Source organism: Myxine glutinosa, chromosome 6, assembly GCF_964187855.1.
Source record: "Myxine glutinosa chromosome 6, kmMyxGlut1.1, whole genome shotgun sequence".
NCBI classification, from domain to species: Eukaryota; Metazoa; Chordata; class Myxini; order Myxiniformes; family Myxinidae; genus Myxine; species Myxine glutinosa.
In genome coordinates, this window is record NC_136266.1 from 64489353 (window position 1) to 64517064 (window position 27712).

Here is a 27712-nt window from a genome sequence, read left to right on the forward strand (position 1 = left end):
ACGCTGACTCACGGTTAGGATTACCTCGATACCTATCCCCTCACGGCCGATCCATATCCGTGATAAGTGTAGAGGCGTGCGCTCGCCCAGCTTTTCCTTAACCTTCTCTCGATAATTCTCGTCCTCGCCCTTTGCATCGTAAAACGCCGTGCAATGGGGTGGATTATCCTTTAAGTGTTTTATCGAAATTTGGTGCAGTTGTAGCCAATCTCGCAGAACTGGACTGTCCAAACACACATTATCTATGATATGCGTCCAAGTAGCCAGAGCCCCTTTATCCAAGCGCCACCAATACGCGGTGGGGCCGGGCTGAGACAATGCCATCATCAACGAGTCGTGTTTAGATTCCGCGACATCTACGAAAACTCCCTGCTCTGTACATGAAATTTGACAGCCCAATCGGCACAGTAAGTCCCGTCCCAACAAATTTGTTGGGGCGGTAGTGGTCATCAAGAAAGCATGTTTAGCCTCCAGCGGGCCGCATGTTACTCGCACTTCCTCCGAAATAGGATGCGCTTGGGGTAAGCCCGAAATGCCCATTATTTGAACGTTCCTCGCCGTGGGGCGCAAAGATGGCAATTGCCCCTTGTTAATTGTACTGCGAGTCGCGCCTGTATCGACAAGAAACTCTAATTGTCGTCCGTCCACGTCCAACGTCAAGGTCGGTTCCTCTGCCGGTGTCATGGTCAAAAGAGGACACTCCTTGGGCGACCCGCCAGCGTCCCGTCAATAGGCCCCTCTGTTGTGTTGGGGCGGAAACCCCTTACGAGCACTTGGGCAATCACGTCTCCAGTGTCCCATTTGCTTGCAATAAAAGCATGGTTCCTGCGGAACCGGTGGTGCGGAGGGCATAGGTCGTCCCTCTACAGCGCCCCTTCCGCCCAGCCGTCGGTCTGGCGGCCCCCACTGTGACTGGTTTACTGGTTGCCATTGCGGCGGACACCGAGGCGGGGCCCAGTTCCCCCTTGGTCCATTCTGCATCCCATTATTGGGGGGTGGTCCAGGGGTTTAGAGAAGGGGTCTTGGTGGGTACCAAATTTGGGGAGGGGGCCCTGGTACGGTCCAAGTTTGAGGGTTTTGAGGAGGAGGGGGAAGAGGGGGTTGTATTGTCCATTGTTGTCTTATCTCGTCCATATTAATTCGTCCAAGGTCTTGGTCAGTACAACCGTCGCAGTCGTTGCCTTCGTGGTGGACCCACTCTCCGTTGGGGAATTGGCCCCTATAGAAAGGCCAACTCCCCCTCCCGTGGTCCTCATAACCCCGGACAGGCCCCCACTTCTGGCACTGATCGCGTATGTGGCTCTGACTCTGATCCCCCTTTTTATTTTGATTAAGTTGAGCCCGTTTCTCCTGGACATACATTTGCAATATTTCCTCCTTAATATCCTTCTTCTCCTCTAAGGAGGAGCCCGGGCATTGTTCCAGCTTGTCGCATAACTCGTTGGTTGTCATTCCTTTCCAGCCGAAGAGGACGGACTGTACCTGTTTCTTTAATGCCGGCCGAAGCCCCTCGATTAGATATTGGTTTACCAATGGTTGGGGTAGCCCTATCAGCTGCATCGGACCCAGTCCTCCCCAGCGCGCGATGGCCTTTTCCAACCTTTCCCGGTAATCTCCAATTGATTCTCCCGTCTTTTGTTTTATGGCCCCGATTTTTCCCCAGTCCGGACGTCCTGCTGGCAACAGCGCCAGCTCGATGGCATCTAGCAGCCGGACCTTCAGGTCCTCCCATTGTACTTGTGTTATCTGGCCCGCTCCTGCTGCCCTTGGATCGTCCATCGGCCACTGTGCTCTTTGTCTAGCCCTTTCCCATACCTTGGGTGGGAGCACGGATACTCCCATATGGGTTATGCCTCGATAGTCGCACTCGCCAACTAAAAACCAATTCAACATGGTTGGCACTATCTGTCGTGGGTCCTCGATAAGCAAATGTTGAATCCTTTCCCGCATTACTGTTAAAGCGGATTCTTTCCATGGTACCCTTTCTCGAATCCCCTGACCTTGAGCATTAACTCCAATAACTTGTAAGGGGCACAATGTTTTCCTTCCTGTTATTTCCTGACATTCCAATGGGGTAGTTTGTGAGGTCTCTTTCCCATTACAGCCTACCAGTGAGGGGTATATCCCATCCTGTCCTATCGGTGGTGGGAACCCTGCGATGTCGGTCCCGTTATCTATCCCATTAGCCCCGAGCTGTGCAAACGGATTTCCCTGGCTCGGATGGTTCTGGGGGGTAACGACCTTCGTGCCGTGGGGTATCGGCCCCTGGGGTAACTGGGGCGCGATGGTAGCGGGGTTGCAGGGAGGTGGTGGCGGGAGCGCAGAAAGGATAGGTGGTGCCTGAAACCCCGGGACAGGGCTTAGGTCTGGGGCTGGGGAGGGTAGATTGGTTACTACCTCCCCTACCGCGGGGTCTGGTTTTTCAACGAGCGGCATCAGTCGCGCGTTGGCCTGCCTCTCTAATTCTTTAATCGCTTCATCCTGCATTTTATTCGCCTGTTTCCTCAGGCCCTTGAGTTTTGATACCTCACCGGCCAAGCTTGCCTGTATCGACCTTGCGTGTCGCTTCATCGCTTCTTCCTTCCACCAACCAAAGACTTTCCAATAGTCAGGCGGGAAGTGTTTCGTGTCCTGTTCTAACTTTTCTAATGCCCCATACAACGCGTCCAATTTTTCCAGCGCAAAAGACCCTACTTCGGGCCACGGTTCACCTAGATCCTTAGTCAGCGCAACCCATGACTTCCCTGGTCTCGCAGCGTCATAGCCATACCTCCGAAACATGAAAAATGCTGGGGTATTTCTGAGAGGTTCACCCGCCTTTACAGTCTTATTACCCATCCTAGGAAAATTTAGTTTACCGACGTAGCCTTGTACCCGTGAGGTTCACCCGCCTCGCGAGGTACGGCCGTCTACCTAACTCTTGAGAGGCTCGTAGCCTTGTACCCGTGAGGTTCGCCCGCCTCGCGAGGTACGGCCGTCTACCTACTCTCCTGAGAGGCTCGCCCGCCTACACAGCTGTCTAACCTACCCTTACTGTACTCTCTTGGCGTCCTACGCCCGTGTAATACTTCTAACCTTACTTATAATTCCAACGTCTCCCGGGTAGGCCTCGGATCGGGACGCCGCCCTTATCCTTACCCTCACAACCCAGAGATCTATTACCCCTTGCCCTCAGGCGCCCAACGTGGGGCACTTCCCCTTACGTAACGTTACCCTGACGAGTCCATAAACAGTCAGTTGCTCCGGGACCCAAGCGGTCCGTATTTAAATTTAGGTTCGTGGATCAGGTTCGAGCAGGGAACGGAACAAACGGCACCCGAGCAAGAGAGTGGGTTACAATTTGGGCTGACCCCCAGGCTATAAAGAAAAAACAAAAGAAAAACCACCGCTCACCTGACCCGGATCAATTGCCAGCTGGTCTCACCACTCACTTGCCTGGGACCGCGTCCCGGACTGCACAGACTGATCCCACCGCTGCCACCATTTGTCGGAATGGGACTTAGAACTTGGGACTCAGAAAACTCAGAGAAAGGGGCAACGGATATATTTATTAGAACTCGTTTACACAAGCTTGCGGAAAACAGGATGTCGCAGGAAGCTCACACAAAATGACCAACACTACAACAAGGTGCTCTGAAATAATTCGATTTAAACTTGCTATATATAAAGAATATAGGGTGTGGCTTTAGCTCACAAGATACAGAGAAAGAATGGGCTCATTGGTCCTCCCACCATTAGTTCCATCCTGTTGTTCAGTTAGTTAAAGGAAGTTCATCCAAGGCCACTCATGGGTTAGCTCAAATAAGGAGATGGTCAGCAATATGTGGCAACATGTTTACAACTTTCTGTATAGAGACCTGGGTTGGGGAAGTACAAAGGGAGTGGACACTCATAAATGTGTCAGCCTACAGGATATTGGCAAAGTCATGTGGGAGGCTGAGAGATAGCAGCTGCAACCAAGGCCACAAAAGGGGAACAAGGGATCATGCCAATACAGGGCAAGAGCTCACAAGCACAGAACTCCTTATTAGGGTATTACACATCCTCAATGCACAAGAAAGGACTAAGTATTTTAAAAGAATACAGCAATCAGTCAAAACAAAACATATAATTGGTTATACTTGGTAATTGGTAGAGCAGCAAGAATCAACAAAGGGGGAGGGGAATAACAGCTCTCCACACATATATATATATATATATATATATATATATATATATATATATATATGTATATATATGTATATATATATATATATATATATATATATATATATATATATATATATATATATATATATATATATATATATATATATATATATATATATATGTATATATACAGTTCTGTCGGAAATTATTCACACCCCTTGACTTTTTTCACAAGTTGTTGTGTTACAGGCTGAATTTAAAATGGATTAAATTGAGATTTTCTTGTCACTGATCTGCATATAATAAACATCTATAATGTCATAGTGGAATTTGTTTTTTTTTCGAATTTTTTACAAATAATTAAAAACAAAAAACTGAAATGCCTTGAGTCAATAAGTATTCAACCCTTTTGCTATGACACACCAAATTGAATTCAGGTGCATCACATTTCCTTTGATCCTCATCCTTGAGATGTCTACAACTTGATTGGAGTCCACCTGGGGCCAATTTAATTGATTGGACATGATTTCGAAAGAAACAAACCTTTCTTTTCATGGTACCACAGTTGACAGAGCATGTCAGAGCAGAAACTCTACTATGAAGTCCAAGGAACTGTCCGTAAAACTGCGAGATAAAATTATGAGGAGCCATAGATCTGGGAAGGGTATAAAACAATTTCTAGAGTGTTGAAAGTGTTGAAAGAGCATGAAGCAAAATATTCTGTGGTCTGATAAGACAAAATTGAACTCTTTGGCCTGAATACAAAGCGCTATGTCTTACGGAAACCAAGCATGGCTCATCACCCATTTAATGTCATCCCTACCTTGAAGCCTGGTGGTAGCAGCATCATGCTTTGAGTACGCTTTTCAGCAGCAGGGCCGAGAAGACAAGGATCGAGGGAACAATGAATGGAGCCAAATACAGGCAAATCCTTGAGGAAACATGCTTCAGAGTCAAAAGACCTTCGACTTTGGTGAAGATTTACGTTCCAACAGGGCAATGCCCCAAACATACAGCCAAAGCAACACATCTGAACAAGAATATATGTGTGTGTATAACTGTATATACATATATATATACAGTCACGTGAAAAAGTATATACACCCCATGTAAAGTTTTGACTTTTTCAACATATTTCAACATACAGCTATTTGATCTTAATTTCAACAATATTGATAGATAAAGGTGATATAACATAACAAATATCATGAAACATTTACATTTTGTAGTCCATTGTATAATTTAAATAAACATAAATGCAAATTTCACATGTGGAAAAAGTAAGTACACCCATGGCTCCAATAATACAAAGGGGGTGGTATTGCCCCCTTTGGCAGAAACAACCTCAAGTAGGTGTTTCTTATAACTGTCTACCAGTCTCTGACATCGACTGGGAGAAATTTTTGCCCACTCCTCCATGCAGAATTCTTTCAGCTGTGCGATGTTTGAGGGGTTTCTTGCATGCACAGCTCGTTTCAAATCCCCCCCCACAACATCTCGATGGGATTTAGATCCTGGCTTTGACTTGGCCATTCCAGAACCCTCCATTTCTTTCTTTTCAGCCATTCCTTGGTGGATTTACTGGTATGTTTAGGGTCATTGTCATGTTGCAAGGTCCACCTTCGGTTGAGCTTCAACTTTCCGACAGATGGCCTCACATTATCCTCAAGCACCCTCTGGTACAATGAAGAATTCATAGTGCATTCTATGATGGTGAGCTGCCCAGGCCCTGATGCAGCAAAGCTGCCCCAAATGATAATATTTCCACCACCATACTTTACAGTTGGTATCAGGTTATTGTGGTCGGTCAAATGCTGACTTTGGTTTTCACCAAACATGTCTTCTGGTACTGTGGCCAAATAGCTCTACCTTTGACTCATCTGTCCAGAGCACGGAATCGATCCCGCAGGTGACTTCGGACCATCTGCCTGTCCTGCCTTGCAGTGGTGACTCTTGGCCTCCCTCATCGAGGTCTGTCATCTGCAGAGTTGTGGAGGGTGTCTCTGTCCACCAGGGCCGATATCATCTGGTGTGAACAGCCAAGGCGATGTGCCACCTCACGGTAGCTCAGTCCTCCTTGCAGCATGCCCAGGGCACGCTGCCGTTGATCCCTTGACAATCGTGGCATGTTGATTGAAATGCCCATTTTGCACTGGCCTTTTTAAAGCCAATATCAAGACATCACGTGCAGCTCATTAAAATCATCCCGTACCCCTTGGCTAATCACTGACAGTCAAAACGGCTGTTCAACAGCTGTGCTATGAAGTGACCATTGAAGGTTCAAGTGACCATCCGTGACCGTTTTGTCTGACAGTGAGGACACTATTGTCCACAAATAAGTTCACACATTTACTACACGCAGTGTTATTGTTGATATTTAAAGGTTTCAAAGGTGGTAAGTTTCTTTTGCGTTTCAGTATATATAATCTATATATATATATATATATATATATATATATATATATATATATATGTATATATATATATATATATATATATATATATATATATATATATATATATATATATATATATATATATACATACATACATATATGTATAATATATATGCAAGTTGCATGATTGTGTCTGTATGGGCTCAACGTCATAACCACAGCATGTACAATGGTGAATGATACTTCATTTAAGTGCTCTTGGGGATCATGTGGAGGTTTAGGAATAGTGATATTCACACAGTTTCGATATATGTGCATTTTGTGGCTCTGTTATGCACACGGGCATTGTATATGCTCAAAGGGACTGGTTCGCCCACCATCTATCGGGAGTAAAAAAAACAAATATATATATATATATATATATATATATATATATATATATATATATATATATATATATATATATATATATACACACACACACACACACACACACCCACAAAATATTCAGTCAATTTCATACAACGTATAATTACCTTTTTCTGTGATTTATTTAACCGAGAAACCTGAGCAGTATTCGCATTCAGTGACTATTATGCTGACAAAGGACATTGCCAGCAAACTCCATAAAATTTCCACAGTCTATTGGGAATTAATTCCTTTACAACAGTCTGGTGGAACCAGGTTATCTGCTCGTGTTATCTATATTATAATAGCCGTAGATGATTCTGTCTGTCTGTCTGTCTGTCTATCTGTTGGGTGTCTGTCCGGGGTGTGGCTTACTCGGTTTGCAGAGTAGCTCCACCCATAGCTCCACCCATTCTGGGAGTGGCTATAAACAAATATCCACCATTTTATTAACTCGCATAGCTTTGAGTCCTGTTTTGTAGGCCCGTGGTGTCTTGCTCTCCCCCAGTTTTATTTCAAATCAAATTCGATAAATCATTTCATTTTTCACAGTCGCTAACATAGTTTTAGACTCGGTTGAAAAAAAACGGGAAGAAAATCCGATGAAAGTTGCCGTTTATAGAACGAAATGAATTCTCAAAGGCCTGTAACTTCAAGGCCATTGAGTCTCTCTCACGCCTTTATCTCCAATCTAACTCACCATATGATTTCATTTTTATCGATGGTTTTACTTTTAGACTCGGTGTCAGCAATAATTGAGAACAATCCACACACGCGGGAAAATGCAGAGATATATTTTTTAAAATCGCGTCATGGTGTATCATACACCGCCCAACATGACACCGCCGGCAATGTGTCGATATATATTAAAAATTCGCTTTTGCTTTTCCGTTATGATATATTACTATTTCGTTTGATGATAGTCGTCACAAAAACGGCAACAATGATGCCGACATATATTTCTTCGTTTTTATTTCATTCAACATATTAGCCGGAAGTAAAATATGTTTCAGGAAATTACCGAGAGATATTTCTTCGTTTTTTTTATTAGTTATGTGCGCATACACTTTAAATAGGTTTATTTGAAATCTTTAATTTTCCACAATATAATTTACTTGCCATTTATCATTTGATGATTACGAGACAAATTCCTCTTGAGGATCGTGACAATTCATGCGTTGCGTGGAAACTTCCATTTCCAAAATGAATGAGACGATCGATGAAGAACGACTCGGTGTCACCAACGCGGGAAAATGCAGAGATATATTTTTTAAAATACACCATATCACCGCACAACACCGCCCAACAGCTAACAAGTATCATACACCGCCCAACAGCCAACGAGTATCATACACCGCCCAACATGACAGACAGCAACATGTCGACATTATCGCTTTTTCTTTAAACCGAGTGAACCGAGCCGAACCGAATACACCGCGTGAATTCACCGAGCGAATTTCAGCCAATTCCACCTATTTCTTCGTTTTTATTTTATTCGTTACCAGCAGAAGTACCCAGCGTTGCCGGGCGGGGGAGGGGGGAAGGGCACGTACACTTTAAACATGTATATACATGTGGGATGTGGGATATATACATGTGGGACATGTGTACGTGTGTGTACGTGTGTACGTGTGTGTATGTGTATGTGTGTGTGTGCGCGTGAATATGTGTGTGTGTGTATATATGTGTGTGTATGTGTATGTAGGCTAACCCCCGCTCTAGCAGGGAAAATGGCCTTAAAATGCATGTTGTTGTTGTATGTGTATATACATGTCTGTGTGTGTGTGTTTGTGTGTATATGTGTCTGTACGTGTGTGTGTGTGTGTCTGTTTTTGTGTGTGTGTGTGTGTGTGTGTGTGTGTGTGTGTGTGTGTGTGTGTGTGTGTGGAGATGTATATATGTGTATATGTGGATACATATGTGTATACATATTTGCATATGTGCATATGTGTATATGTGTCTGTACGTGTGTGTGTGTGTGTGTGTGTGTGTGTGTGTGTGTGTGTGCATGTGTGTCGATGTACGTGTGTGTGTATGTGTATATGTGTGTGGGTGTATATGTGTGTGTGTGTGTATATGTAAACATGGGCCGGTGTGTGTGTAAAGTGTGAGGAGGTATTGGAGAGGAAAATGCAGAGATATATTTTTTTAAATCGCGCCATGATGATAAACGAAAATACACCGCCTAAAATAACAGTCGACATATATTTAAAATTCGCCATACACATCCATGCGGGAATCCCACGGGCATGGATGTGTGTGACATTTCGACATATTGAGTTACATGCTGCGCCTGCACATTCAGTTATATAAGATGGTTACTGGCAATTGATCACATCCACAAATGATGTAATCCACACAATTTATGTACTTTACATAACGTTAATAGGAATACATGCCCGTGTAGATGGGAATGACATATAATTCACCGAAAACGTTGAAGCAACCGCATAATATTACGGTGATGTTTAACTCTGAGAATAGTTCTAAATTTAAAAAACTTTCTTCTGATATTTGTGATTTATTTCAAACAAACTGTATTTCCCAGCTACACGGGCATGTATTCCTATTAACGTTATGTAAAGTACATAAATTGTGTGGATTACATCATTTGTGGATGTGATCAATTACCAGTAACCATTTTATATAACTGAATGTGCAGGTGCAGCATCTAACTCAATATGTCGAAATGTCACACACGTCCATGCCCGTGGGATTCCCACGGGTGACCCCGCTAGTGTATAATATTATCCTACCGTCACTCTGGATGTACCTACCGTCACTCTGGATCCACCTCAACTTTGTTAATCCCGTTCAAGGTGTCATGACAATGCTGTGGAACAATGAGGGATATTTTCAGTAATTGCAGTATTGGAGGTAAAAATGTGAAAATGGAAGCTGAAACCCCGAAGTTCCAGCTTCGATTTGCAAGTTACCTGACCAGGTAATTGAAGATGTTTTGACACTCCACTGATGCTGAGACTCGCGGCGTCACTCACACCGACAATGTGCCAAACGTGCTAATTACCATCATGTCATACAATTACCATGCAGAGCAGCCGCAAACACCCAAAACCACTTGCCAGCATCATTAGTTGAAGCTTTCATAACACGCTTCTTTCACAAAGTTGAATGGATATTTCACGAATCAGTTGTAACAGCTTTCCAGAAAGGAGTTATTGCGGTTCATATCGAACTTTCTGTCGTATCACATTTACTTCAAAAATGCCGCGATACTTCGATATTTTATCATATTCTTTTGCCCCGAGTTCATTTCCAGTCAAGACGGCTCGGTCTATAACATCAAGGCCATATTCGAACTTATATTGGATGAAATGCCCGCAAAATGAGCAAAGTAAATGGGCGTCACCTTAAACATCATTTTACATTTGGACTTCTGCACAGAGAAGTCCCAACACGCCAACGATCCTATCAGATCATCATCTTCATCGTCTTCAACATCCAAAGGTAAATTCTTCCCTCTGACATTTCTCTCAGAAATATATTTAACACGGGGTCCAACGTATTGAAATTAAACGATCTTCGCTGTGCCCCACAATTCCTTGCAGTAAACATATCGGAACATAATTATTCCTTAATTACACGTGGATGTGCTCATCATGGTGATATGCATATTTAATCTGGATTATCACAAATTGAATAACAAAACCCAATTCCAAAATGTCAAGCTTAGGTACCTGATGCTAAGGCCTTTGTTCACCAATGATGCTCAAGTTTTTAATCATTCCTCCTGATTTTGTCGTGACAAGTAAATCTGCTCCGAAAATCCCTCAGAGCTTAACAGCAGATGCTCGAATGCTTCAGGTCATAAACTGTACATGAGGTTTTCTCAAATCCCACGAAAAAAGGAGAGGTTGAGGGCGAGACGTTATGCTGGGAGGTGGCTTGTATTCTCTTGCACCCATGGTGGCCTTTTTCATATTGTCGTGCGAATCCCTCAAGGTTAACACCAGGGACCGCGGATGGCTCAAACGGCTTTAATGGAGGCGACGATCAAACACGGATTCGGCTATAAAAGCACGGGAGAAAGAATGAAGGAGAAGAGGCGGCAAGCGCTTACCTATAGCGAACCGACTGCAGCTCCGATCCTGCAGGGGATTAACTCAAACGAACACGGGTTTAACAAGGAATGGAAAATAATACAAGGCTTTATTTTAAACAAAGGTTGGGACAGGGAAACGCGATGATAAATCTAATTTCTAAATTGGGATGTCCCCACTCACACTTCGGATATGAGACAAAGGAAAATGAATTAAAAAAATAAATGTCCGTCGTGTACTGGGGAAATGTGGTGCATCTTAACTGTCTGCAGTCTTGTCCACCGTCCAACACGGCTCCGAGCTCCGGCGCGAAGGAACCCTCCGTCCGCCTCGCTCGAACGCTTCGCCAGGCCCCGCGCGGCTCGCACCGCTCCGAGCTCCGAGTCGTTAGTACAAGAGGCCCCAGCAACCCCACCAAGCTCCGAAAGCACTGAGAAGGACCGCTCCAAGCACCACACAGATGGCGAACCAACGACCACCAGGACCTCTCAAGATGAAGAGCCAAGAGCCAAGGACGAACAACGACAAGCGAAGGACCAGCACGACTCAATCCCCCAGAGCGAAGCTTCCAGAATCTTGCCAGCGAGTCCTTTTGAAACCTGGCATGTGACGTCAGTTCTGGCGCGCCACCAACCAGAGCCTCGTAGCTTCCCACCGTTTGCCGAACCTCCTCGCGCCTTCGCGCTGATTCGCTCCAGATTCGCGCCTTCCGCGCCAACCAATCACAGTCCTCCTGTGGCATGGTTACAGCTCGTCTCACGCGATGTTGCTAGGCCAGCTGGTGGTGCGGCTGGCGACGGCCATCCGGCGGTGCACCGATCTGGCTTCCTGCCGGTCTTCTTCCAAGGTCATTGTAAGGGAAGGGAACTAATTAATGTGTGCACTGAGGACCTATCTAAGTGTTTATATGAGTATGCATTGCCATAAGGGACAAAGGTTTGGCGACATGGGGGATGACGAACAAAGGAATCTTATCCATAATCCCTGGACTATTTAGCACGCCCTGCTCCCTCGTAGCGGGACATCAATACAGCTTATCCCGACAAACCGGACTACACATATAACTTATTACAGGGTAGATTCCCTTTCGCGACAGTTGAAACATATTACCTATACAGATCTACCTGGCTCTAGATATTCCTTTACCCCCCGACATAACAATATTTATCCCCTGTGGTGAGCTCTTCCATCTGTGAGATTTTTCCCATTACTGTAAACGCTTGAGCTTAGATGTAGAAATTCTTTTAAAGCAAAACTTGTACAACAATGTCACCACACAGAGTGTCTTGTAATGGCACGTAAGGCCAGGTATGCAAAGTAGTGTTTGCTAACATGATGGGTTTTATATTCCCAAAGTGGATCAACTGATGAAATACTCATACAGCATTTTTACCTAAGCTCTATGGGCCTACTTACTTACTTACTTACTTACAAGTAGCATTCCAAACCCTGGGTGCTTAAAACTGAAGTAAGATGTTCTCGGCGATCCAATGTTTTGGATCTCTTTGACATCTGATAACATCGGGTTTGTACCAAATACTGGGCATGCTCTCTCTCCTACATCCTCCTTCCTCTCTATCATCTATCCTCTTTCATGGTCTCTGTTACGGATTCGTCACTTCCGTCATGGTTTTCATCCACTGTAAGCATTTTTGGTTCCATGTACTATTATTGTTATCGTTTAAGTGAAAGGGAGATAACTGTTTTCAAAAGGTAAAAAAATTAGTGTTTTAAAATAAACCGGAAGAAGAAGAGGAGGAAGCGAAAAGCAGAGCAAGAGAGGTGGGGAAGAAAAAGCGGAGCTGCTTTGAGGTCTCGAGGAGACGCTGGCGAACGTGGGTCACGAGCGAACTTTAGGTTTCCTGGGAAAGGGATTCCTGTGACAGAGTGGTTATCGCTGTGACAGATAAACCTGCGTGTCGGGTTTTGCGGTCGATTCCAAAGAGAATCGTTGTTGGAGTGCAGGTACGCCTCCGGTACTGGCCCGTCGGCCATTTTGCCTCGCTCCCGCCATTTCACATCGCTCCAGCCTTTTCACCGCGCTCCAGCCATTTCACCGCACCCAGCCGTTAGACTGGTTTGCGTGTGTAACGTGAATTTCGATTGGGAATTTGTGGTTCTGCATTTGGGAGCAGTTGAACGTTCATACCCGAAGGTGTGATTTTCCCAGTCGCCTTTTGAGGGCACATTTGCGCCTCTTTGGCAGCGTTGACTGTCAGCCGAACTGGAATCTGGTCTCGATACGACATTTTTCTTGCGATCACCGGAGCGTGGATCGACTTTGGCTTGGTGCCGGGACAGAGACTTTGGGAATGTTCTTTTCGCTCACTTGGAGCACAGTGAGCTATATTGTAAGAAACTGATGGTACCATCATAGGAATGATATAATATTTGTTGTTCAATTGATTAATATTGTTCTTGTGCTGTTATTCTTGTGTGACCTTAATACAATACTTGTTTTTGGTAACAATTGGTGTGGTTTCACCATTGGTCATTGACACACAGAATAACACATCTTTCTGCCGTGACTCCTTTCGGGGCTCGGAGGTACACCGTGACCGGGGTTTGGGGAGGAGCACGTAACAGTCTCTCAAAAAAGTACATCATACCATTCAAACAATTGTTAAGGCACCATAAGCCGGTGTTTTATCCACTTCTAAACGTTGGTAATTACCTCTACCAACCGAATTTGGACGGAGGTTATGTTTTTCACTCCTGTCTGCCTGTGAACAGGATATCTCAAACGTTTGTGGGCAGATTCAAACAAACATTAGTGGAGATGCTGGGCTTGTGACAAGGAAGAACGAAATCAATTTTAGTGAAGATCTGGATCTGCATCCGGTAATTTTTTAAGTGATTCTTCACCATTGAGTGAGAGGGTTAAAACCGATATAGAGCACGATATCTCAAAAAGTTGTGAATGGATTTGGACGAAACCTGGTGGACAGGTTGAGTATATGACAACGACCAATTGATTCAATTTTGGTGAAGATCGAAATATGGATTCAGACACGAGATTTAATTTTTTTGAGTGATTCTTCACCATTGAGTAATAACCACCTTTAGAGGCCATTTTTCCCCGCAAAGCGGGGGTTGGCCTTTTTCGGGAACCATGGTTGTTGTTGTTTTTTGGTCCCCTTTTTGAAGCAATGTTTTACGGCCGGATGCCCTTCCTGACGCCAACCCTTTTTGCCGCCTTTAATGACAAACAGGGAATTACCAGTGAACTGGTACTCAATTAGCCGACCTCGGAAGGATGACAGGCTGAGTCAACCCCCCTGGTGTTAATTCAGCGATTGACCGGGATTCGAACCCAGGATCCTAGGATCCTAAGCCTGCACCCTAGCCGCTAGCCCAACACCAGGGTTTTGAGTGATAGGGCAAAAACAATATATAGCATGATATTTCAAAAAGTTGTGGACGGATTATGACAAAACTAGGTGGACGACTTGGTTAAGTGACAAAAACAAGCTGATTAAATTTTCGTTCAGGTCTGGATCCATATCCACCCATTTAATGGGTCCACACCCTTTTAAGGCCTATCAGTGGGATACAAAACCTAAACTGTTCAGCCTGGTGGAGGTATGCACTCTATCGAGTGCCGTTCTAGCTAGTTAATACATTGGTTAGAATATATTCCATGAAAAAGAGATTGCAGTGGAGAAACGTGATTTTTAAAAAAGGAAGAAACGAGAGCAATACGACTGTCGCCAATATGCCTCCACATAGTCCCACAACGGGTAGATGCCCTCGTTCACTGTCCTAAAAATAAACAAGTTTGATTTAAATCCCTTCAGCTGTTTTCAAGTATCACATTTTCACCAGCCATGACAGGTTTCACATCGATCGGTGAAGCGGTTTCAGAAAGGTGATATTTTTTAAATATCGGATTTCAAGCTAATATGGCTGTCACACCACGTGACATATGACCTTAAAATATGTGCACTCTGCATATGTATGGGAAGGGATCATGTTTGTGAAGTTTTGTGTTGTTGGATAAGGTTCGTTTTTCTATCCAATATGGCTGCCAAACCACGTGACCTACGACATCAGCATTTTCAAACAATATTCAACAATGGTGTTAGATGATATTTTTAAAATTTCCCATTGAGAGGGTAAACGGTTTCAGAGATATAATTATTTAATATTTTCCTTCAATCCAATATGGCTGCCACACAATGTGACCAATGATGTTTTTGTGATCATCTTTTAATCGACATGCCTAATCAATGACACCACGTAAAGTTCCAAGTCAATCGATTTGTTGTTTTGGGGGAAGATGTTTTTTTTAAGTTTTAGGATTTTTTTGGTGTTTTTTTTGTATACAACATTGAGGCTGGTGTAAGAGCTAACATTAATCACAATATAACAAATTGACAAATAAAACATATGACAAAGGGAGCGGGAGACACGATGGGGAGAGAGAGGGAAGCACACAAGTACAACAGTAGAGAACAGGGACATCAGGAGATCTGTGGGAGGGGGAGGGCTTGTGGGGGGAGGTATAGGAAGGGGGAGCGGGGGGGGGGGGGAAGTATAAAACACATGGACACTGCTAGGACTTCCAGGAAAGAAGTTGATATTTCAAAAATGTGGATCAGGGATGAATTAACGGGGTTAGAAAATATCAAGGTTTTGGATGGTGGAAGATAAGAGATGGTGGTGAACAGCTGTTTTAAAGACCTGGAGGGAGGAGTGGGATTGAAGAGAGTGAAGGAGTTTGTTCCAGAGGCGGGAGAAAAGAGGAATGAAAGAGTGAAGGTGAGCAGAGAGCCTTGATTTTGGCAGTTTCACCAGAAGAGGGTTGCTCGCAGGTGTTGTGCGACCTGTAGGAATATTTGGGGGACAGAGCACAGACAGAGCTGGGAAGCTAGGCCGGGGAGGAGTCGGTAGAAGACAGGAAGACCACCAACCTGCCTGCGGTGAGTGAGTGAAAGGCACTCGGAGTTAGCTTCATTGCGGGAGATTCCAATGATTCTGAAAGCTTTGGTTTCAACAGCGTGAAGCCGAGCTAGGTGTGAGGCAGGAGCACCGGCCCAGAGGGGGGAACTGTATTCCATTTAGCTGCGGATGAAAGCCTTGTATGTGGTGAGGAGCTCATATGTGCCAAGGAAGGACTTCGCACGACGGAGGATGCCCAGTCGGCGACTGGCTTTGGAGGCCAGGTTGGAAGTGTGGTTTTCCCAGGAAAGATCATGGCAGATAGTGAGACCCAAAAGCTTGAGTGACAGAACTTCTTGGAGAGGATTGTTCAAAAGGTAGATGGGAGGGTTGTCCAGTCGGTCTTTTCGGAGAGACATAGTGAGAGTGAGATTTGTCAGGATTGAAAGACATGTTCCACTTGTTTGATCAGTCTGTGATCTTGTCCAGGTCTGCAGAGTGTGAGGAGGCTGCAGAGTGCCGATCTGAAGGATGTGGTGTGGATCGGCAGAGAGTGGAGTCAACAGCAAAGAGATAGAGAGGATTTTCCAGAGAGTCGGAGAGATCATTGATGAAGACCATAAAAAGCACAGCGCCCAGAACACTGCCTTGGGGAACTCCAGCCTGAACTGGAAGGGGAGATGAGAGAAATCCATTCAGGGCCACACGTTGATTGTGACCAGAGAGGAAGTCCGCAAGCCATGCGTGGAGGTTTCCATGGATACCATAGGAGGAGAGTTTGGTGAGTAGGGCGGGGTGCCAGACCGTATCGAAGGCACGTGATATGTCAAGGGCGACAGCTCTAATTTGCTGTTTGGCATTGAGGACCTCCATCCATTGTTGAGGCAGCAGAAGCAGAATTTCCAGAGTAGAATGACCTGGTCTGAATCCAAATTGATGATCCGAGATCAAGCCATTGGAGAAGAGGAAGGATTTCATGTCAGAAGTGATGATTGATTCCATGACCTTGTTGATTATTGGGAGATTAAATTATTTATTTAATGGAGATTATTGGGAGGTTAAATCCAATAAGGCTTCCAAACCATGTGACCAATGATGTCATAAATTTAATATTTCAATACAAATGGGTCATAGATCATGGCATGCAATTTCAGATTTTTAGGATAAGGAATTCGATTGAAACATTTTGATTGGTATACCACTTCACCTATGATGTCCTCATTATCATGCTTTTGTTTCGCATTGGGAGTACTTGACAATGTGCCAAGTTTCAAATTTTTCCATTCAGCGGTTTCCGAGAAGTAATTTTTTTAATTATTTGCTTGTTTAATCCAAAATGCCTGCCACGCCATGTGACCTATGATGTCACAATTATCATAAAAGCATTCTGCGTGGGTGTCACTCCTATCCTGAAAGTTTTTTCTCAATCGGACATGTGGTTGCTGAGAAAAACGAGGTTTAGCCCATACAGACGGGACGGACGGACAACCCAAAAACATAATGCCTCCGGCCATCTTCGTGGGAGGCATAAAAAGGCAAGTGATGCATGGACCAAAGTCAGGCCACTCGATTACCTGAAATTAATTGCATCATTGAACTATGAAATGTTTTGTTCCTTTGAGACAAGTTTAATGTTTACGGTTTCTGATGGCATTGTAGATGAAAATATTTCCTGCTTGCTTGCAAATCAACACTTTGTACAAATGTAAAATATGTGAAAGGGGGGGGGGGGGGGTACTACATTGTCCGCACCCTTCAAGAGAGGTACATACAATTTACAAATACGCAGACATGAGATCTGATAATGTTTTCTGAATTGAATTGCTCGATTGGGCATTCCCATGGAATATCGTAGACCCTTCCAAATGGATTAAGGTCTAGAGGACATGTAAGACGTTTAGAGAGATCTAAACACAAGGAAATAAGATGCATAAACCCAGCATTTTGTACGCATTTAGAGTTATTTAATTGCAGTAAATTATCCTCACACTTCATTGAACATATGCAGGCAACATGTCATAAATTGCCCTGTATGACGTCAATGGTCGTCAAAAAAAATCACACTAAGGACTCACTATTGTTTCAGAGGGCTGTTGCACAACTATCTTCAAGCGTTTGAAACATTGTGATGGCCCCAACTTACTGCTTAACTTCGCTTTTTGTAGTTGACAATGATGACGTCATCCAAAGAAATGTTTTTTAAAGGATATTTATTATTAACGTTCGGTCTAATTTAGCCTCGGTAACTCAACTAACTTAGTAAATACATCTATCTATAATTCCAGCAATCTCTGTGTGTGTGTGTGTGTGTGTGTGTGTGTGTGTGTGTGTGTGTGTGTGTGTGTGTGTGTGTGTGTGTCTGTGTGTGTGTTTGTCTGTGACCGCTGTTTCTCGACAACCACGGGTCCGATATACTTTAAACTTGCCAGGTATATTGCTGGGTACCCGAGGATGTGCCTTTTCAAGGTTTTAAATTAATCGGACAAGTACTTACCGAGCTATGGCGATTTAGCCGTTCGCCGTTCGCTTTGGCGTTGCGAATGGACCAAACCATTGCATGTATAGAGGGGGGGGTTCTGTGGTCGTTGCGAATGGACCAAACCATTCATGTAAATAGAGGGGGGGGGGGGGGGTTCTGTGGTCGTTACTGCCACGTGGTTTCAAAGTTTTTTTTTTGCTGTTGTTGTTTGCACGTGTGGCGGACACAAAAGCCCACTGGCGTGGTGACATCATTCCGCGCACCAAGTGGGCGGTGGCCACGCACCAGGGGTAGGCGTGGCCTCATGATATACACCGGGCGCCCAGCCCGGGACAGTACAGTGTTACAGTGTAGTCTTACAATAAAGACGTTTATATGTTACCGCTTGTCCGCTTCCTCCTTGCTCACAAGCAGCGCGCGTAACGCCGCGCTTTACTGGTGACCCTCGACGTTGGATCTGCTGGAGCGATCCTTCCACACGCGACGCCATCGCCATGGCCGACTTCGTCAAACTTCCGGAATTTTGGGAGGCTCAGGCCGAAGTCTGGTTCGTCCAGGCCGAAGCCCAATTTCAGCTTCGGCGCCTCACCGGCGATGACACGCGCTATTGCCACGTCGTCGCCTCCCTCGGGCCCGGCACGGCCGCTCGAGTTGTGTCCGTCCTTCGCCACCCACCGAACGGCCACAAGTACGAGGCACTCAAGCGGCTACTCCTAGCCACGTTCGGCCTTACGGACGACGCACGGGCCGACCGCCTCCTGGATCTCCCCGAGCTCGGTGAGACGCGCCCGTCGGTCCGAATGGACCATATGCTGTCACTGTTGGGCGACGAAGCCCCCGGTTCGCTATTCCGGGCGCTTTTCCGGCGCCAACTTCCAGCGCAGGTCCGCCTCGCGTTGGCCGGGACCGAGCTAACGGAACCCCGAGCATTGGCGGCCGAGGCGGACAGGTACTTCGCCGCTTCGGACATGCGGGCGAGCGTCGGCGTGGCCGTCACGGCCCTCGACGCTGATGTTCAGCAGCATGTTCCACAGCATCAGCTTCTACAGCACGCTGATGTTCAGCAGCATGCTGATACGCACCTCGTGAACGCCGCCACGCCCCGCCCACCGCCGCAGCGAAAACCGCCACCGCGGGGAAACCCGCCAACTCCACCGGCCTGGCGGAGCCAGCCGCGCTCCTCCAGCTCCACCACCTGGTGCTGGTTCCATGCCAAGTTCGGCCACGAAGCTCGGCGGTGTCATCCGCCGTGCTCCTTCAACGGGTCGGGAAACGCCCGGGCCGGCGCTCAATAGTGGCGATGAGCGCCGGCCATTCGAACAGCCTGCTGTTCATAACGGACACCTTCTCCAGGCGCCGTTACCTGTGCGACACGGGAGCGCAGGTGAGTGTCATTCCCGCCGGCACGTCAGACAAGCACGCCGCGGGTGGGGGCCCCGCGCTGCTTGCCGCGAACGGGACGCCCATCCGTACGTACGGAAAACGCTGCCTCTCTCTGCGGTTTGGAGGGCAGGTTTTCCGATGGACGTTCGTCACCGCCGACGTGCCCATGGCACTGCTTGGCGCGGACTTCCTGTGCGCTAATGGGCTCCTGGTCGACGTCAAGCGCAGACGGCTTGTCCAGGCCGAGACGTTCAGCTCGCTCGCTTGTGCGTTGCCCAGCTCAACGAGCGGCTTGCCAAGCGGCTTGCCGAACGATTCGGTTCCGGCCACGTTGGTCTGTACGCTTCCGGCAGCGGACGCATTCACCCGCCTCCTCGCCGGCTTCCCGGCCCTCACGCGGCCCACCTTCTCGGCGGGGGCCGTCAAGCACGGGGTGGCCCATCACATCCCCACCGTCGGGCCACCGGTCTACGCCCGGGCACGCCGCCTCGAGCCGACGAAGCTGGCGGTGGCAAAAGCGGAGTTCGCTACCCTGGAGCGACTCGGCATCGTTCGGCGCTCAGAGAGCGCTTGGGCGTCGCCGCTGCACATCGTGCCGAAGCCCGGCGGGGGATGGCGACCGTGCGGGGACTATCGCCGTCTCAATGACGCCACGACTCCCGACCGCTACCCCGTCCCCCACATTCAGGACGTTTCCGCCCGTTTGGCGGGCAGGTCCTTCTTCTCGAAGGTGGACCTCATACGCGGCTACCATCAGGTCCCCGTCAGGCCGGAGGACGTCCCGAAGACGGCGGTCATCACGCCATTCGGACTCTTCGAGTTCTTGCGCATGCCCTTCGGTCTGAAGAATGCGGCTCAGGCGTTCCAGCGACTGATGGACAGCGTCCTGCGCGACTTGGATTTTGTCTACGTTTACCTGGACGATATCCTCGTCGCCAGCGCGTCCCGCGAAGAGCACCTACGCCACCTCCGCACGCTCTTCGAACGCCTGGGCCAGCATGGCCTGATTGTGAACCCCGCAAAGTGCCGGTTCGGCGCCGCCACAATCGATTTTCTGGGGCACCGTGTCACCAGGCACGGAGCCGTCCCCCTACCGGCCAAGGTGGAGGCGGTGAAGGGGTTTCCGCGCCCCCGCACGATCAGAGGGCTGCAGGAGTTCCTGGGCATGGTGAACTTTTACCATCGGTTCCTGCCCCGTATCGCCCAGCTCCTGCGCCCCCTGCACGAAGCTCTCCGAGGTAAGCCGGGCAAAGGCGACGTTACCTGGACCGAGCAGATGGACACGGCGTTCACGGGCGCGAAGCTCGCCTTGGCTAACGCCACCATGCTCGCGCACCCGGCGCCCGATGCACCGATCGCCCTCACCACCGATGCCTCGGACTACGCGGTGGGCGCAGTGCATGAGCAATGGGTGCGTGGAGCTTGGCAACCGCTGGCGTTCTTTAGCCGGCAGCTTCGCCCGCCCGAACGCCGTTACAGTACCTTCGACCGCGAGTTGCTCGGACTTCACTTGGCGGTCAGGCACTTCCGCCATCTGCTCGAGGGCCGGGCGTTCACTGCCTTCGTCGACCACAAGCCGCTGATCTTTGCGATGGGCAAAGTCACCGAGCCGTGGTCGGCCCGGCAGCAGCGTCACCTCTCGGCCGTGTCCGAGTACACGACGGACATCCAGCACGTCGCGGGGAAGGACAACCCGGTGGCGGATTGCCTTTCCCGGGCCGTCGCCCACGCAGTCCACCTCGGCATCGACTATGCCCGGATGGCAGCGGACCAGGCCGCTGACCCCGACGTCCAGGCCTTGCGGACCGCCGTCACGGGCCTCCGCGTCACCGAGGTGCCGTTTGACGGCGCGGGCGCGGCCCTCTTGTGCGACGTCTCCCTCGGGCGTCCTCGCCCCATCGTGCCCGCGGGCTGGCAGCGCCAGGTGTTTGACGCCATCCACGGCCTGTCCCACCCGGGCGCGAGGGCCTCCCAAAGGCTGATCGCCGACAAGTTCGTCTGGCATGGCCTCCGGAAGGCCGTCCGCGGCTGGGCCAGGACGTGCCTCGCGTGCCAGCGCGCCAAGGTGCACCGGCACACCCAGGCCCCGTTGGCCCCGTTCACGGTGCCGGAACGCCGGTTTGACCACGTCCACGTGGACCTGGTGGGACCTCTGCCCCCCTCGCGGGGTTTCACCTACGTCCTCACCATGGTGGACCGCACCACCCGGTGGCCGGAGGCCGTGCCCTTGGCGTCGACAACGGCGGCCGATGTCGCGCAGGCTTTCATCGCCACCTGGGTCGCCCGGTTCGGCGCCCCCTCAGACATCTCATCCGACCGCGGCCCCCAGTTCACCTCGGAGCTCTGGGGGGCGGTTGCGCAGGGGCTCGGGGTCCGGCTGCACCGAACCACGGCCTACCATCCCCAGGCTAACGGCCTGTGTGAGCGATTTCACCGCTCATTGAAGGCCGCGCTCCGGGCCACCCTCCGCGACGGCGGCTGGGTCGACAGGCTCCCCTGGGTCCTGCTGGGCCTCCGGACGGCGCCCAAGGAGGACCTGCGCGCATCCGCGGCGGAATTGGTCTTCGGGCAACCGCTGCGGGTGCCGGGCGAGTTCCTCCCCGACTCCACGGCACCATGGTCCGCGGCACAGCAGCGCTCCGCTCTACAAGAGACCGCCCAGAGGTTCGCCCCGGTGCCAACGGCATGCCACGGGCACCCACCGACGCACGTCGCCCCGGAGCTTCGCACGGCGGAGTACGTCTTCGTCCGCCACGATGCCCATCGGACACCACTGCGGCCCCCGTACGACGGGCCTTTCCGCGTGCTGGAGACCGGGGCGAAGCACTTCACCCTGGACATCGGCGGTACTCCTGACCGCGTTTTGGTAGACCGCCTCAAGCCGGCCCACCTCGATGTGGACCATCCACCGCCAGTGGCCCGACCCCCACGTCGGGGCCGCCCTCCTGCGGGCGGACCCCCGGCACCGCCCAGCCCCGCCGCCACGCCGCCCCCCGGTCCTGCACCCATCCCAGGGGCAGCCAGGGGCATCCCACCTGGCATCCCTGCACCCCGGACGCCGCCGATCGCCAGGGGGCGCTTCGGCCGGGTCATTCGTCTGCCCCGCAAACTGGCCCTCCAGGTGCGCGGGAATTCTGGGGGGGCGCGTGTGGCGGACACAAAAGCCCACTGGCGTGGTGACATCATTCCGCGCACCAAGTGGGCGGTGGCCACGCACCAGGGGTAGGCGTGGCCTCATGATATACACCGGGCGCCCAGCCCGGGACAGTACAGTGTTACAGTGTAGTCTTACAATAAAGACGTTTATATGTTACCGCTTGTCCGCTTCCTCCTTGCTCACAAGCAGCGCGCGTAACGCCGCGCTTTACACGCATGTTTTTTTGCACCCACGTACGGGCACGCCCTAGGATGTTTACACACACACACCCCTACACAAATTTTTTTTTTTTTTTTGGCAAGGAACGGGCACCCACGTACGGGCACGTCCTAGCTTATATATAGTACGGGCATGCCCTAGTCTATCTATAATTCCATTAATCTCTGTGTGTATGTGTGTATGTGTGTTTGTATGTTTGTCTGTGACTGCTGTTTCTCGACAACCACGGGTCCGATATACTTTAAACTTGCCAGGTATATTGCTGGGGACCCGAGGATGTGCCTTTTCAAGGTTTGAAATTAATCGGACAAGTACTTACCGAGCTATGGCGATTTAGCCGTTCGCCGTTCGCTTTGGCGACTGGCGTTGCGAATGGACCAAACCATTGCATGTAAATAGAGGGGGGGGGGGGGTTCTGTGGTCGTTGCGAATGGACCAAACCATTCATGTAAATAGAGGGGGGGGGGTTCTGTGGTCGTTACTGCCACGTGGTTTCAAAGTTTTTTTTTGTTGTTGTTGTTTGCACGCATGTTTTTTTGCACCCACGTACGGGCACGCCCTAGGATGTTTACACACACACACCCCTACACAAATTTTTTTTTTTTTTTTTTTTTGGCAAGGAACGGGCACCCACGTACGGGCACGTCCTAGCTTATATATAGTACGGGCATGCCCTAGTATTTTAAAATTGGAATATATTTTATAAACAAATGGCGCTTTGTGTAGTTTGATAGTTTCCTTTATTACTTGCAAAATCCAAGATTTTTCAAGTATATTGGTCGGTTGTGTTTGTGGTTCTGTCTGTCTGTTTGTTTGTCTGTCTGTTTGTCTGTTTGTCTGTTTGTTTGTCACCGGCCTACAGGTCACAATTTTCAACCGATCTTCACGAAACTTCACGAAATGGTATAGTTGGTCAAAAGCAAGAAGCCTACTGTTTTTGGGGTCAATAGGTCAAAAGGTCAACATAGGCCAAAGGTCACCAACTTTGCTAAATTTCTAAAATCCTCAATTTTCATCGGATTGACTTGAAATTTGAAGAGGACTTGCATATCTGGTCACTAAATTCAACCACCAAGTATTTTTGAGGTCAACATAGGCCAAAAGGTCAACATAGGCCAAATTTCTAAAATCCTCAATTTTCATCCGATTGACTTGAAATTTGAAGAGGACTTGCATATCTGGCCACTGAATTCAACCAGCAAGTATATTTGAGGTCAACATAGGCCAAAAGGTCAACATAGGCCAAATTTCTAAAATCCTAAATTTTCATCCGATTGACTTGAACTTTGAAGAGGACTTGCATAATTGGTCACTGAATTCAACCACCACTTATTTTTGAGGTCAATATAGGCCAAAAGGTCAACATAGGCCAAATTTCTAAAATCCTCAATTTTCATCCAATTGACTTGAAATTTGAAGAGAACTTGCATATCTGGTCACTGAATTCAACCACCAATTATATTTGAGGTCAACATAGGCCAAATTTCTAAAATCCTCAATTTTCATCCAGTTTACTTGAAATTTGAAGAGGACTTGCACATCTGGTTACTGAATTCAACCACCAAGTATTTTTGAGGCCACCATAGGCCAACAGGTCAACATAGGCCATATTTCTAAAATCCTCAATTTTCATAGAATTGACTTGAAAATTGAACAGCATTTGCACATTGAGTCACTAAATAGGGAAGCAAACTATTTTTGCAGGTCAAAAGGGCAAAGATCAACTCAAGGTCAACTTTCCAAAATTATCATTTTTCATCTGAAAAATCATCAATTTTCTTCCTATTGACCCGAGCTTTGATCAAGATTGTCAATTTTAATCTTGTAGAAATGGACAATTTGCTGTATCAATGGAATTTTTTTTTCTTGGGGAGTGAGGGGGGGAGGCGTATTTTGCAAGTATCGTGCTCCGCATGACGTCTTCTTGTTTATTTATTTATTTATTTATTTACTTATGTTTTTCTCTAAAATTTGGATTTTAGCTATTGAAAGAATATTTTTACTCGTTTATTAGAAATTATGTAAGTTTGATAAATAAGGTATTAATGCAAAGTAGGTTTTATGGGTCAAAAGGATTAACTTTGTATAATAAGGAATTTTTTTGAGTTAGGTTAGATTTATGAACATGCTGAAAGGTGTACTATGAGTACAAGAATGCTCATTTCCAACCTCAAGTGAAACACATTCTGCGCTGGTCTGAATCCCACTGTATAGGGCAGGAGATACAGATCCGAAGAAACTACAATCCACAGTGTTTCAGCCAAGAAGGCATTTTGCAATATTTCTGCTCTTACTCTGTATCTTTTCCGACGCACATATCTCCAAATGGCAATCATTATTTTTTACATGGCAATCAAACTCAAACTCAAATGGCAAGTTTATAAACTCCCCTCCACCCAAGCCCACTCCTCTTTTGCTCAGGAGTAGAATGGAAAACTTGTCCTAAACGTTAAGGCTGTTTGTCTTGCATCGATGGACGGGTGGAACAATGGATGGAATAAACAGAATGCTTGTCAAAGTATGCTAACTGATAGCGGAAGCAAGGAGAAGCTTCCATTCTGTGCTGGGGATGCAAGGAGAATCCAACGTCCTTCAGGAGTTAACCATTCATCTGATGGAGGGTGACTATGAGTTACCTCCTGAAATGTCATCTTCTTGTTTTCCACGGTGGTAATTGCATACTTCGATCAACATTCTGTAGATTCCATCAACGTTTCTGATTATGCCCTTTGTGAACAGGTTTGCTTGTCCCATTGGCACACTTCAGAGAGCTACCAAGGCACTGACATTGATAGCAGTCCAGCAAGGCATATGGGTCTGGCCTCATATCTGTCATCTCCATTACAGACTAGTGCACATCTCTTAGAATTTCTTCCTCAACAGAGTTTTTGAGGGAAAACATGAATTTAAACGATTTCAGCATAAGGCTGCAACATAACAAAATGTGAAAAAAGTGAAGGGGTCTGAATACTTTCTGAATGCACTGTATATACGCACATACATACATACATACATATATACATACATACACACATACATACATATGCACAAATATACATACATTCATGCAGAGAATTGCCTTATTTACTTAAGTAGGACTATCATTGTCTCCTTCTGCCCCCCTTTACTTTATGCCACTCAACCACTCATGTGCTACGGCTTTGTCTCCCTATTTTCCTTTGAAAAGCCCTTTTTCCCCCTATTTTTTTTCTATCAGTCGAGTTAACTCGTCCAATGAATTTATATTTCTCTATCCAATTTTGTTTTTCAAAAATAATTGTAAGTTGGAGAAAAACAGCATCTAAACAATATGATGTTTTGTGGAAGATAAAATGGCAAATGACCTCCTGATTCAGTGAGCTCCAGCATGGTTCACTTACGGTGTGAAAAGAACACCTGATTCTTCACAAGGTTCTATCTTGCAGAGATAAAATAATTATTAGTCTGACAAAGACCTCTCTTCCCCAGGGAAGCTCCGAGATCAACGGCGACCTTCCCAGTCGCCTGCCGTCCATTCAGGAAGATGAAGAGGATCGTGAGGAAGAAGATAGCGTCGATGAGAATACACCACTTTCTCCATCCTCCGTCGGGTCATCGAGCTTGCCATCTCAGAGCTCCACATCCTCTGCAGTTTTCTACCCTTGTGGGCCAAAGCCTCGCTCTCTACCATGCCTCACCATGAAGGCGCGGGTAAATACAGCACAGACAATGTTGTGTACTGAGAGACAATGTGAGGGCCTCGCACCATGGCCTCGGGAAGAACAAACGTGCTGGAGGGACAGCTTACAGCCTCCCATGCCTTACTCCTGCCACACTGCTCAGCTAAGTCCAAGGTAACTAAATGATGTACCTAATTGGGTTTGGATTTGGAGTGGTGTGTTTGAAAGTGCCCTGAACACGAGCAGCTCGAAAATCCAAGCTGATGAGCTTCACCAGGTGAAACGGGCACCTTTGGATAATTAATTTGTTAATGTGACTTTAGAAACTCATTTGGTGGACAGGCTGGGAATGTAGCCAGAAGAAAGAAGAACCACCTTTACAGGCCATTTGGGAATGTAGCAAGGACGAATTGATTCGATTTTGGTGAAGATGACGAATCCAGATATGAGAATTTTTAAGTGATTCTTCACCATTGAGAAATTGGACCAAAAACGATATACAAACTGTACAATACAATACAAATATATACACTATACAAATATACAAACTATACAAACAAACGACGTTTCAAAAAGTCGTGGATGGATTCGGACAAAACTTGTTGAATTAGTTGGATAGTTGACAAGAACAAGCCGATTCGATTTTGGTTTAGGTGCGGTTGCAGACCCGGCCTATCAGTGGGATACAAAGCAGGCGCTCTTCCGAGTGCAATCCGCAACAAACTGTACAAGTCTCTATAGTTTCACGGAAGTTTGTTGGAGACGAGTCTCCACAATCTGCAACAAACGCATATTCATTCATTCGTGCTTTGCAGGATTAACTGCTCTGCTAGATAAGGATACTGTTCTTTCAGGATAAGGACTATTTTTACCTCCGCCACCAAAGGTGGATGGAGGTTATGTGTTCACCCCTGTCTGTC

At 47.4% G+C, this 27712-nt stretch overlaps 1 protein-coding gene across 1 annotated transcript in view; it reads left to right on the plus strand.

The window, feature by feature from the left end:
- The first annotated feature begins 17936 nt into the window (after positions 1-17936).
- Positions 17937-27712, plus strand: part of LOC144892723 (uncharacterized) — a 31230-nt gene continuing 21454 nt past the window's right edge. Inside the window, exons 1-5 of the mRNA XM_078781043.1 lie at positions 17937-18008; positions 25269-25430; positions 25561-25754; positions 25873-25948; positions 26545-26966. Coding sequence (XP_078637169.1) covers positions 17937-18008; positions 25269-25430; positions 25561-25754; positions 25873-25948; positions 26545-26966 — 926 coding nt within the window. The remainder of the gene's footprint in view (positions 18009-25268; positions 25431-25560; positions 25755-25872; positions 25949-26544; positions 26967-27712) is intronic.